At 41.2% G+C, this 14,054-nt stretch overlaps 1 protein-coding gene across 7 annotated transcripts in view; it reads left to right on the top strand.

Moving 5' to 3' along the window:
- Positions 1-14,054, top strand: part of KIF13B (kinesin family member 13B) — a 120,144-nt gene that overhangs the window by 54,197 nt on the left and 51,893 nt on the right. For all 7 annotated transcript variants that reach the window (XM_068183164.1, XM_068183165.1, XM_068183163.1 and 4 more), the window contains 5 exons: positions 1,212-1,324; positions 1,779-1,890; positions 5,895-6,107; positions 10,386-10,496; positions 13,529-13,663. In XM_068183164.1, the coding sequence (XP_068039265.1) occupies positions 1,212-1,324; positions 1,779-1,890; positions 5,895-6,107; positions 10,386-10,496; positions 13,529-13,663 (684 nt within the window). The remainder of the gene's footprint in view (positions 1-1,211; positions 1,325-1,778; positions 1,891-5,894; positions 6,108-10,385; positions 10,497-13,528; positions 13,664-14,054) is intronic.

Genomic DNA, 14,054 nt, shown 5'->3' with positions numbered 1-14,054 from the left:
ATTTTCAAAGCCTTGGAGAAATTTTGAGTGTCCACAGATCAAATCTGAGCCTAAATATTGAATATATTGGAAAGCATAATGAGAATTTGGGCTTTTTTCCCTCCTGATTTCTCAGTTTCCACCAATCTTCTTATCCACACAATTTTCCTCATTCTTTATTTGGATTTTTTCCCCCTTTGCACTTCAAATCAGCATCATACTGTGCTGAATTTTTTTTCCATAATTTGTCATTCCAGTTTTGCTGTGGCTCTTGTGCATGCTTTTCATACCTGTTTTTTGTGTGGTCCTGCTCAGCCTGGATGCAGAGTGGTTGTGGCTGTCCATGTTCTCTGCATCTTCCAGTGACCCCTGTGTGAACTTCTGCAACAGATTTCCCTGGTCCTTTCAGTCCTGGAAATGGCACATTCCATGATCACATCATGTTTTGATAGGTTTAGGGTGTAATTTTTGAGAGCATATTGATTTTAATTATCCTGTTCATTTATGGGAACGCAGCACTTTGCATTGGGATCCTGGGGTGCTGAAGGTGCAGATGCTGCAGAAGAACACGATGTAAGGAAGCTGTTCTCAAAGACAGTTGGCTCTTCAATTCCAAATTAATTTAGGGAGATCATGGGGTGTTTCAGAATGTCATTTTGGGTCAAATGAGATGAAAGGATTTGTAACAAAATCTGTGTTACAGGTTTAAATACTCACGTAGCTGGGATTGTGTTCCAGGAGTCTGATAAGGATAAAGGAGACTTTGCAATTGTGATAATTTATGTAAATTCCAACATGCTTCTCTTCAGGTGCATTCCTGGTCACTGAAAAACAGAAGAAACTCTGGTATAAAACCCAAAGATTTTAGGAGACTCTTTTCAGGATGGGACTGTGAACCTCATGTCTCTGCTTGTGACTCCTTTGGCATAACTCTGAATTTTTTGTGGTTCAGCATTTCATTAGTGTGCCCTGTGTACATCTCCTCTGGAGTTTTCTGAGACATTTGAAGATAGCAGAGTACCTGACTTCACATCATCCATGTCTTCCCTGTTGTTTCTGAAGTAGCAGGTAGTGACTTAGCACAGGACGCTGTTCAAATCCAGTCGTTCTCAAAGGGGTTGGAACAAGAGTTTACACCAAAAATTAAGTCTGATTCCTGTTGTAAAATACATCAAACAGTGTGACTTGAGTGAAGTGACCTAACAGGGGCTGTTCTCTGGTTCCTTCCCCAGACATCAGGTGAGAAGGTGGGCAAGCTCAGCCTGGTGGACTTGGCAGGTAGTGAAAGGGCAACTAAAACTGGTGCTGCAGGAGACAGGCTGAAAGAAGGAAGCAACATTAACAAGTAAGACTTTGAGATTATTTGCTTTCCTTTTTTCATCACCATTTCCTGCTAAATACAGTCTACTTGTAAAACAGTATGAAGCTCCCGTAGTCAATTTTCTCCTTTTCTTCTCTCTACAAAGCTCCTGTAGTCAGTCTTTCTCCTTTACTTCTCTCTATTTCTCCTTTTGACGTGCAGTATCCTTAGATATGGGAATAAGATCTCCATATTTTAAAAAAATATTTGTGTTCCTGCAGCTGCCATGAATTTCATTGTGAAGACCTGATTATTAAGACTGAAAACATATTGAAAAAAAAAAAACCAGGAGTGGAGCTTTTGTGAAGAAAGAATGATCAAAATTAAACTAGGAATTTTTTCCTCAGAGCATGTTTTCAGAGGGAAAGTCACTGTCTAAATATGCATTTGACTTATGAATATTTACCCTTGTTAATAGCTGCTTGTGTTCTCTGGGCAGATCCCTCACAACTCTGGGGCTGGTTATTTCTGCCCTGGCAGATCAGGCTGCTGGCAAGAACAAGAACAAATTTGTTCCATATCGTGATTCTGTGCTCACTTGGTTACTTAAAGTAAGTAAGTTGTTTGGTTTTTATTTTTTTAATCTTCTTTTTTTTTAAAGCAAAATAAAAGAGAGGAAAGGAAGATAAGACTCTCATTGAATGAAATCAAAATTCTCTGCTTTTTGCCTCATTTTCTGGGTTTGATGTTAACCATAATTGTCTTTGCAAAATGAGCTGGATGTAAGCTATTGCACAGTTAGTCTCTGCAGACTAAATATGTGTCTTCTGCTGACCTGCAATGGCCTAAGGATTAAGGAACTTTAAAATAAAATTAAAAGCAGTGTATATTTTATGGGTCAGTGTAAGTACAGCTTCACACACAACCTTGGGGCTAATTTAATTTGGGTTATTTCTGCACACAGCTGATTTTACATACTGGTATGCTTAGCTCTGAAGATGTTGATTAAGACAATTACCTTTTCCTAATTGTCTAATTTAATTGTTAAGATATTTTACTTTTGTCAGCAGAGTATAATTGCAGAGCATTAGCACAGTTGCAGTCTGAGGAACAGGTCAGGAGACTTCAGAGAAGCTGTTATTGTGAAATGAGCAGTTAAATCATTTTCTCAACTGTAGAGGATTTTTATTTGGTCTTTTCTGGGGGGCAAAAAGGAGTGTTTCATGTTGGCACTTGGATGAACATATGTACAGTCTAAATGAAGAAGCCCAAATTGTTAAATATGAGATCTGTATAAGTCAAATTTCTTTTTTTTCTGCCTTGTGCTCTGTTTAGCTGTTATCCAGGAGCAATTGAGATACTTATTGGTAGAAAGAAATAATCTGAAAAGAAACTGATTTGTGACATCACCAGCCTTTCTTTGTCCTCCTACTTTTTGTAGGTGCCCTGGCTAGTCCTTGTTGTCTTGGGTTCCCCACCCTTTCTTACCAGTGTTTTCAGGTGTTGTTTAAATTTCACATCCCTGGGGTTTAACTGCACATGTGGAAAGAAAAAGACAAAGTGACTTGCAGATTGTACAGAAGTGTGGAGATAAAAAAAAACAAACACATTTTTCCTTGCAGAGATTTGAAAACAAAGTTTAATTCAGTGCTTAAGTAAAACAAAATCCCTGCTCCTGTAACCTCTTGACACACAAGCCTTCATTCTTCTCAGTGCTTTTAATGAACCTTTTAGCATGACTTGTGAAATTATTTATCCCTAACAGATCTGGACATCAAATAGCCACATAAAAATCTAAATGGCACAACACAAACAGTGTCTGAGTAAAACAAGTTCTCACAGCACAGTGTTCTTGCAATGCGGCTTTTTTAGTGTTTAAATACATTTTTGTCTCTATACTTACACTGAGTTTTTACTCTCATTTAGAAGAAACACGATTTTTATGTCTCTCTACAATTTGGCAACAAAGCCCCTGCGCAGCTTCACTTCGCCCCGGTGCACTTTGGGTTCCTGATGTGGCTGCAGCAGGGTGGAAACCTCCCTGATGAATTTCCAGCCTTGTTGGAATTAGTTCTGCTGCTCCATTTCCAAACAAATCCAGCGAGCAGACTGCAATTCCTGTTCAGCACCTGTCTGAGGCATTGTGGCCACGGTGCCGCCAGCCGGACGCGGCGCAGGAACGGGAGCCCACTTTTGTTCTGCCTCCTTTCAGGCAAACCCTCTTTGTGTCCGACATCAGCCACGTTAGTGCCAACAAAAGGGTTGGGGGCTTTTGGGGCTTTTTAACAAACAAGCTCTCATTGAAGCCTTGTTTTGAAAGGAGGAAAATTTAAACTTTTTTTTCTTTTTTTTTAAATTCGAGATCAAAGGAGGGATTTATTCGTTTAAAGAGGCCTGTTTGGAGAAGCCATGAGATGGTGGGCTGAGCTTTCTCCCTGGCTTTCAACTTGTAATTATGATACCAAAGCAGACTAAATGTGTTCTAACTGCAGGAATATCTGTCATACAGTGTCTCTTCACAAATTTGAGAAATCAGTTCAGGGGACCTCAAGATCTGACACCTTTTGCTAATTTTGTTGAGGATTTTAGACAAAAGTGCCAGGTGAAAAATATCATCGCTTGAGCAGTGGCATCAGGTTATGTGCAGGCAGCAAAATAGTTTTGTCAGTTCTGTAACTTCTGGTTTTAATCAAATTGTATTGGCACAAGCATCTTGTTTCCTGTGTTAATCAGAAGCCTGATGGCTGCTATTAAAAATACAAATTCTGAACTCTACATTTTGAGTTGTTTTCACAGTAATCTTACTGCTAGAGGAGAAAAAGCTAGTTAATTCTTAAAAACAACTTAGTTATTTCCATTCTGTCTCTCTAACATGTGCAAGCCCAGCCTTACCAGGCTGATTTACAGACTCTCTTCACTAATGAGTGGCTGATTTGCTATTTTTTCACCTTTCTTGCTTATCATTAAAGAAACCAATGAAATCAGCACATGGGTTTTATACATAAAACTTTATCAGACAGTCTGGCATTGGGCTTGAATTGCCCAAGAGGGACTTTGCCCAGTTTATAATGGGTGTATTGTGGGTTCTGGTGTATCACTGTTACAGTGTTTGCAGCTGCCTCTACTGCAGAGCTGCAATTCAAATAATGAATTCATCCTATTTTGGAGCTAATTAGTGCAGTGAAGGATATTCCCAAAGTGCAAACAGTTAAGGTTGGATTTGGAAGGAGAGTACCTGGCCAGCTCCCTGCCAAATGCCAGCTTTTTATGTAGAACAGGGATTGCAGTTGCAGGGTGTCATTCCTGATTTTTGGCCAGGAAATCCCATGGACTGATTCATTACTGCTCCTGTTAGTCTTAAAGTTTTCAGTTAAAAAAACATTTCAGTGGTACAGAGGGGACCCTCCCAACCGTGGATGAATTTGGAGTAAACATTGGCTAATCCTAGGATGAGAAAAGTCACGGTGAGATCAGTCAGAAAGCTGCTCTTTGCTGCTGATTGCTGTATAAAAACACTTACCTGCCTGTGCTGACTGTGTTGAACACTATAAATATATAAAGATTTACATTTCATATGAGTTCCATGCCCTTTTGCATGACCAGAGACAGCCAAGTGCTGCCAACAGCCTGGCTGCTGTCAAACTGGTTTAGGCATCATGCAGCCAAAAGGAGAGTCCTGGGGAAATACTTAAAGGGGCATTTTAATGATTGCTGGGGAAAGCTCCACGTGTGCTTTGGAACTGAAATGGTTTGACAAGCAGCTAATGCAGTCAGATTGTTCTAATGGCAATGCCTGACCTACATTTCGTGCATTATTGAAGATGAAAATTAAGAGTGTGATTTGTCTCAGAAAGGGATATTGGGTAAAAAAAGAGCAAACAAACAAAAAAAAAAAAAAAAAAAAAGAAAAAGAAAAACCCACCCCAAAATTCCAAACAAACCAAAGAAACCAAACTGCCATGCAGAAAAAAAAATTTGCTGCAGAGTTTAAACAAGAATATTTTATCTTCATGTATCTATATTTGGCCAAAATTGTAAACCATAATCTTATGGTCAGTAAAAAGACAGAATCCTTCCTTCCTCATTTCCTTCCTTCCTTCCTTCCTTGTTTCATGCTCTTCTTGTCTCTCAACCAAATTCCAGGAGGGTAATTTCTTACATAACTCAGTTTAGATTTTTGAGCTGTGCCAGTGGGAGGAAGGGAAGGGCCCCATTCTGAATGTTTGTAGGAATGAAATTATCTATATTGTTTATTAAGAGATATTTCAGTAATTTATTTCTTGAAGACATCCATCTTGTCTTTAAAATGAGATAATTCATCATGGTTTTTCCTGAGCTCCTTCATCAGCATCTGAGAAGTTCAGTGCTGAAGTGTTTACATTTCTGGTTTGTAAACCTAAGTAGAAAACATAGAAATAAAACTGTGAATCCTTTACCAGGTCCTATAAAGCCTAAAACAGGGCCTTGTTTTCACTCCTGTTGAAAAAAGCCAAGAATGTCAAAATCTAAGAATGACATTTCCTAAACGAGCTGTTCTTAACTTGCCCAGCCTAAACTCTTAACCCAGCAAACCAGAATAAAAATGTTGATTCTAAACCCTCCCATAACCTTCCAGGACAGCCTCGGGGGCAACAGCAAGACGGCCATGGTGGCCACGGTGAGCCCAGCGGCCGACAACTACGACGAGACGCTGTCGACGCTGCGCTATGCGGACAGGGCCAAGAACATCGTCAACCACGCCGTGGTCAACGAGGACCCCAATGCCCGCATCATCCGCGAGCTCCGCGAGGAGGTGGAGAAGCTGCGGGAGCAGCTCACCAAGGCCGAGGTACAAACTGGGAGCCTTGCAAATCCAGCAAACCCCCCCCCCCTCCCCCCCTCAGGCTCAGCCGGCTCTCCAGAAGGAATTTGTCTTGGTTTGAAAAGACAGGTGTCTGCTAAGGAAGGCAGGAACTTCCCTTGAAATGGAAAATGTAAACTCCCTCCCTCTGAATTATTATGATTTTGAAATTAAGGGGCTCTCAGGCAAAGATATTGAAGTAGGAATAGCAGTTCTTGACTAGGAAAATTAAAAAGAAATACAAATGCAATAGTACAAGAAGAAAAAATACTGACAGAGTCAGAATACAGCCTGACATCCTGTTGGTCAGGGTGTTGGTAGTAGTTTGATTAAATGGTGGCTGAAGTCCTCCTGGAGTGACGGATGTGGTTCTCCTGTAGAAGGGTCTAGTTTCCCTCTGAGGGTCCAGCAGTGGTGTAGATGGGCATGGTCTTCCTCTGGAAATCTGGTGAAGAAAGCTGCTCCTCTGGGAATCCAGTGGGAAAAGGTTGACTGTGGTGTTCCAAATATCAGATTATATCCAGGTAGGAATGCTTGGCTCCTCCCCCTGGGTGGAGCATCTCACGATGGGATGAAGGAATTTTATCAGTCAGGCAGTGACACTCAATGGCCCATCAACAGAAGATATCTCCTGGAGGGAGGATTGGTTATGGAAGAGATAAAGAGAAACTGCCCAATTAAGAGACGATAACTACCCCGCCTCTTACAGATGGTGATAGAATACATACCCCCAGCCACATCTTGCAACCTAAGACAGAATTCCATGAGGGAATGTTGCAGGGCGTGCAGGCGATGCTTCCATCTCCCTTTTTGTAAATATTTTACATTTTTCTGTGTGTCCGTCTTGAAACACGGGCGTTCATTGAGATACTCAGCACCTTGTTGAGCATTCTTGGTTTTACTCTGTGATGCAGAGGACATGGAGGCATGGATAGTTCCAGTTAAGACTGGGTGATTTTTAGGCAGAGCTCTGCTGATACATTTTAAGAATTCAGCATGGCCACATCCTGTGAGATGTGGCTTCAGTTAAATGAAGTTTTCTTGCCTGTTTCCAGCTGTTGAATCTCTTACAGGCACTAGGCAATATCTCTCTACAACTCCCTGAAGGGAAGTTGTAGCCAGGGTGGGGGTTGGTCTCTTCTCCCAGACAAGCAGTGACAGGATGAGAGGACATAGCCTTAAGCTGTACCAGTGGAAATTTAGGCTGGAGATTAGGAAAAAATTCTTCACAGAAAGAGTGATTGAGCATTGGAATGGGCTGCCTAGGGAAGTGGTGGAGTCACCATCCCTGGAGTGTTTAAAAAAAGGCTGGATGTGGCACTCAGTGCCATGGATTAGTTGCTAAGGTGGTGTTAGGTCATAGGTTGGACTTGATGATCTCTAAGGTCTTCACCAGCCTATTCTGTGATTGCTTCTGCAGTGAAATTTCAACAGAAACATGGTCTCAATGTCAGATGAAGGCCAAGAATTAGTGTAATTCTGAGTTCTGTTCCCAAATCGGCAAAGCAATGGTGATGTAATCCCTGTGGTTTGCAGTTCAGAAAAATTATGATTACAGCATTTGCATCATGAGGTATGCAGGGAATGCTGGCTGTGATACTGCAAATGACTTGTGGATTTTGGACTCTTCTCATTTGAGCTGCCTAATGTGCTAAGCATCCACTGTGTGTGTATCAGTTTCTTAAGGTGTCTCAAGTTAAATATCATAATATTAAATATCTAAAAATTCCTCTAAAACATCAGCTACAGACTTTACAGTGCTCTGAGAGTTGCAAGTAATCCCCATTTTTTTGTATTACTCCCAAAATAATGGCAGCTGTCCAAAGTAATGAAGTAGTGTTTCCTAAGGATGAAATAATAAATATTTCATTTCCCGAGTATTAAAATCCCACCCTAGTTATCATCCCAGTGGCGTTGACAAAGAGCAGGGAAAAACCAGAGCAATTTGCTGTTAAGAGGCTGCACAGTAAAGGTCAAACCCCACATTCACAGCCTTGTGCTCCTTTCAGTTCATTACATTTGTTGCCCATCTAATTGCTCTTCCAGAAATGTGCATAAATAACTTCCTGAAGTGAACAAAAGCACTGACTCATTATGACAGGTTGCATTTTCAAAGCTCATTTCCAGATATAGAAGTTGCCAAGTTGTGGGGCAAGTGGTTGGGGTTTTTTTTGGTGGGTTTGGGGTTTTTTTACCTTTTGGTGTCAGTGTCCTTTTCTCTCCCAAACAGCCAGAACAGAACTTGACAGTTGACTTTCCCCTCACAGAGTATGAATTATCCTCTTTTCCCATTTTCTTTTATAATCCATGCATTTTGATCTTTTTTTTTTTTTTTGTTGTTGGAATTAACATCATGTTTTAATTTGTCTGTGCCAAGACCACCAGCTTGTCCTTCCTGAGCTGGGAATTCACCTGCTTCCAGCGGAGAAGCAGCCTGTGGGTCTGGGATCAGGCTGGGCCCATTTCTTTGGGGTTTATTTGGCCATTGTAGGGAATGAGGAGAGTTACCCAGGTCATTGTGCAGGTGAAAGGTGAGAAAATGTTCACTAATTGTCCGACGAAATTCACAAGTTTAACCTTGAGAGTATCTGGGATTCATCATTCTGCCCTGGCAGTGTCCACCCCTTTGCCCTGATCACGTTTTTTTCTGGTAGTATGGATTTTTGTTTGGGAAATTGCCTTGGTTTCACTTCCCTTCCTGTGTGGAATTCACAGAATCATGGAGTGGTTTTGGGTTGTAAGGGTCCTTAAATCTCATCCAGTCCCAGCCACTGCCACGGACAGGGACACCTTCCACTATCCCAGGCTGTTCCAAGCCCCATCCAGCCTGGCCTTGGACACTTCCAGGGATCCAGGGGCAGCCACAGCTTCTCTGGGCACCCTGTGCCAGGGTCTCACCACCCTCACAGGAAACAATTCCTTCCCAGTATCCCAATCCTGCCCTCTGTCCATGGGAAGCCATTCCCCCTTGTCCCTCCAAATCGTTGTCCAAAGTCCTTCTCCCTTTTACACCAAATTTAGGTATTTAAAGCAGAAACAGCCCACACAGGACACATCAGCTGGCAGTTCCTAGACTGTTGTGTCTTGAGGCAGAAGAAACTCCTGTCTTAAAACAGGATTTTCCAATCCTGGCACTTGCTCCTTTTCTTGAAGGAACTGCAGTGTAATGAGGCCACTCTTTGATCTGGATTCCTGTGAGGAGTTTTGGGTTTGTGGTAAGGGAATGTCTGATGCTGGAGGACGATGTTCCCATTGTTTAATTGGCATTGCATAAATGCCAACCAGCCAAATCCATGTTCCTCATTAGCAGTAATGAAATAATGACATAAGGAAGTCCACAGGCTTTTTGTGCAAGATTTGTAGAGGTGGAAATGCCAGTATGGAGATGGAAGTTTAAAAATCATAGAATAGTTTGAGTTGGAAAGGACCTTTCAAAGCTTTTCTAGACCAGCCCCCTGCCATGGGACACCTTCCACTATCCCAGTGTTCCCCAAGTCCCATCCAACCTGGCTTTGGACACTTCCAGGCATAGGGGAATGCTGATACCCTGTCAGTTTTTGGGGTGTCTGATGGATGGCTGTGGGAGTGTCTTCTAATTCTTAAGGTAGTCCATGTTTGGAACATGTGCCTTTGAATATTTCTCCAGACAAAGTTAGAGCTGTGGCAAATCAGCAAGAAAATGGAATTTTGGCTTCCAGAAGCACATTGTAAAGCTTCCTTTGATACTCAGTCTCTAAACTGCATATAAAGATGCAGAGGTGCACAACCAGAAGAGCTGCATTTTTCCTATTGAAAAAAATATTGCACACATCAGGCCATTTAAAAATGAGCAATAAAAATATTTTGGTGGCATGGCAATTTACTGAGATGTGAGGTGTCATTTTCAGGGTTTGACAGCTGAGGGGACATAGCCAGAGCATCAGGATCTTTAAAAACAAAACTGGTTTTTGTATGAGTCACTTGGAATGTAGAAATAAGTATAGTTTGTGTGAGTATCTTTGTGCAAATCTGCCAGTATCACGTAATTAGTTTGTGTTGAAGTACATAAACTCCACGTTAACATCTGTACTTGAAACTAATTTAAAGAACTTTTTGGTGGATTCTGCCTTTACATGCAATGTGTGTTTTTAAGACCCCCTTACTTACTACTAAGTGTGCCTTGAAAAATGAGTCATGTTGCCTTTATTCCCCCATCTGTGTGGCTGCAGAGGGGAAATCACAAAGCACAACAAGCTTTTCTTGTTTCATTTGCTTTTATTCCTGCAGGCTATGAAATCACCAGAATTAAAAGAACGATTGGAGGAATCAGAAAAGTTGATTCAGGAGATGACCGTGACCTGGGAAGAAAAATTACGAAAAACAGAGGAGATAGCTCAGGTTTGCTGCTTTCTTTCCTCCTTCCCTGCCCCCATGTTTTATGAAAAATAGGTTTGTTTTCTTTGTCTGTCAGTTCATAGAGGTTGTTTGAGTCTCTCCCCACATTTATGGGTAAGTAGGTCAAGCTTGCTGCCCTTTTGAAAAGCTTCACTTAATTCCTGTGATAGATGGGTGCCTCCCAGATTACCACTCCAGTGACAATAATAAATTGTCACTGTATGCAAATGGAGAAGTTGTTTAAAAAAAATAAAATAATCCACAGATGAGAGGATTACAGGGGGTTTTATATTCTTCAGGCAGTCAAATTGTTTGTGATGGGGAAGCATTGAGAGCATTCAGTGCAAGGTTATGGACTGAGTGCCTCAATGCACCAGGCAAAGGGCATTCAGAATGATAAAAAAGAGAGCTGTTGAGGATCTCTGTGTGTTTTAATAGCTCCTAAACTGATATTTAGGGCCTCAGACCATAACTGGAGATGATTATATTGGTAAAATTGTGCAGGTCACCACGGTTATTACATGACACTCCTGGTTCTTCCCACACAAATGCTGATGTATATATTTGCAGAGGGGAGTTTTGGAGGGGGAGGACTGTTGGGAGGTGATGAATAGTGTGTAATAAATAAGGGGAGAATGGAGCCTCTGGTACAAAGCCCTCTTGTAGATGCCACAATCAGAATAGACTGTTGACTTTGGTTTTAAAGATCCATTGTAAGAAGTGCTGCCTGTGACTACGAGGGCTTCCTGCCTTTCAGTGCAATTCCTCCCTGTGTATAAGGGTGGAAAAAATAAAATAAAAAATAATAATAGTAAAAAAATCCTGCTCTTATCCTACACAATAGTTTCTAGGCACTGAATGTGTGGGGTGGTTGAAAAACTGAAGTAATGGGCTTAGCTATCCAGAGTTAATGTGTCTTGATGTTTGCATGGTGCTGCTTTAGCTCTCTGCCTTTCTGTCTCTAAATTCCCAGCCTGGTAGGATGTTTCAGAGCTGGGAGTTTCATGAGCGTTGAAAAAGGGGTATTTTTTCCAGAGGTGGGATAAGGACAAATGTTTGTGCAGCACAGGCTGTTTCAGGACTGTCTGGAAGTCAGTGGAAGCCACTCTGTCACTCCCCTCCTCACCTAGACAGGGGAGAGAGGTGTAACAGAAGGTTCCTGGGTCCAGATAAGGACAGGGAGAGATCAATCATCCATTACTCTCACGAGCAAAACTGATTTGACTGGGGAAAATTAGTTTAATTTGTTACCAATCAGATCAGAGTAGAGTAATGAGAAATGAAAACTAAATCTTAAAACACCTTCTCCCCTCTTCTCCTTTTTTCCCAGGCTCAACTTCACTCCTGGTTTTCTACTTCCTAATCCCAAATGGGACAGGGATATAGGGAAAGGGGGCTGGGCTCTGTTCTCCACTTGTCTTCTTTGCTGCTTTTTCATCTGTCTGTCAAATTGTGACGGGGTAGACAGGTAGGAAGGAGGGATATTTGTAAATCTTTGAGGAAAGGATGATTCCTAATAGAGAGCAAGGACCATCAAAGAGGCATCAATGAGAGTTCAAAGCCTTAAACACCACCCACATGAACAGGCAATTTTTCACATTTTCAGTGAGCATTTGACTTACTTTTAATGGGGTTTTTTCAGTGTTTAAGTTAATTAACATTAGGTCTTGAGAAAAAATTAACAGGAGCTGGCTCTTTTTCTCTGTTAATCCTATGAGATTCACATTGTGGGCCAAGTTCTCCTTAGGGCAACATGTGCTTTATCTGTGTAGATAATAAGGATTTTTGTGAATTTCAGAGCCTGGCACTGGTGATCAGAAGAGAGATCTTTGACATCACACTGCAGTTTCTCCTCTGTTCTTTGTTTTCTCTCTCTCTCACACACACACATGACTTTTCCTTACAAGGACATCATGTTGGGTTTGTAAGCTTGTGGGGAGACAGGGAACAGAAAATCAAGAGCGGGTTGTGCCATTTCTTTGCAATTTTAATCTTGATTAGGCCTGGTACAACTGAGTAGAGAATGATCCTGAATATTGTGACATACTCAGTTTTTAAGTTTAAGCACACTGATAGGTAAAGATAAACATTCCAGGATTATTCCTACATTATCTAATTTGATATTTTTAGAAGTCTCAGCAGCACTGGGAAAGCACTGTAGGTCTCTTGTATGTTTTTTGCTTTTTAATTTCACCCTCTCCTGTTTGTGCTTCCCCCAGTAAACCTGTGAGGACCCTCCCATATTTATTTCTAATTTTTTTGTTATTGTTGTTGCAGACAGTGAGTCTAACTTCAGTTTCTCTCTGATCCTGGGAACAATTCTCGACTTTTCTATCCCAGTGGATTTTTTATGTAAAAGAATCTCTTTCTGTTTCTTAGTCAGAAATGTTTAATGTTCCTCTTTCACTGCTCTGGTCTCACCCAAACTCTTCCCTTTGAGAGATGTACATTTTTGCACAGTAATGCTTTGTTGGGCATTTCTATGAAGTCTTTTGACAAGAACAAAACACCATCCAAAATGCTGCTATTCTTGTTCAGCAGGAAGTGTTCTTTGCATTACTTAAATAGCAGGTTGCCAGTTTTTTGTCATTTTGATTGCTCTGGAACAAAGGATAGACATGGAGCTTGGCTTGGCAGGGATTTAACTTAACTTCTTGCTTTTTAGCATGCAAGGGAGAATAAAGGGCTCTAGAGATGGCTTTGTAGTTGCATTTTGCTGTTGCAGTGAGGTCATGGAGAAGCTCTGCAGTGCTGCAGGAGGCTGCTCCCAGCTGCTTTCATTTCCCACTGGGAATATGGGAATGTGTGGGACCAAAGCACGGAGCCAGAGGGGCGAGGACAGGAGGAATCACAGATACCCCTGAGCAGAGCTTGGTAGAACTGAAGCTTCTGAGCCTCACCTGTTGCAAAAGAAAGAATTTCCTGTTCTAGAAGTATCAATCCATCGTTTTTGCCTGGTGGATCCGGCAGATGGGAATGGATTTCCGAAGGGCTGGGCATCAATCAGCTCAATTTTGATGGCTGTTGTCTTACAGGAGCGTCAGAAACAGCTGGAAAGCCTTGGCATATCCCTGCAGTCCTCTGGAATAAAAGTTGGGGATAATAAGTGCTTCCTTGTTAATTTGAATGCAGATCCAGCTCTCAATGAACTCCTGGTGTACTATTTAAAGGTAAAAATATATCTTTGTATGTAAAAATTTTGTAATGTCAGGCCTCTAATTCATTTGGCAGAGGTGTACTTGGAGAGTTCTATAAAACTGTATATCTAAAAATATTAAGATTTTTATTAGTATAACGTTTTAATTTCAAATTTATTTCTTTGTAGCACAGGAAATTTTGGGGGTTTGATGTTTTTGTTTGTTTTGGTTTTCTTTGGCGTTTTTTAAAAGAAATTTAGTCGTGTTCTTTTTGAGAAGCTGTCTCCTGTTCTGAAATGAGGGGTTTTTTGTTGGTTGGGTTTTTTTAATGCAAACTTTCACAAGCTTTTACCCATGAAATTGTTTTATATGAAGGTTGGGCATATCAGTAGTCAGCTTCTCCATGTGTAGTCTAAATTCTGGC

The sequence above is a fragment of the Anomalospiza imberbis genome, chromosome 3 (genome assembly GCF_031753505.1).
Source record: "Anomalospiza imberbis isolate Cuckoo-Finch-1a 21T00152 chromosome 3, ASM3175350v1, whole genome shotgun sequence".
Taxonomy (NCBI): Eukaryota; Metazoa; Chordata; class Aves; order Passeriformes; family Viduidae; genus Anomalospiza; species Anomalospiza imberbis.
This window is presented reverse-complemented; position numbering and strand designations above follow the sequence as displayed.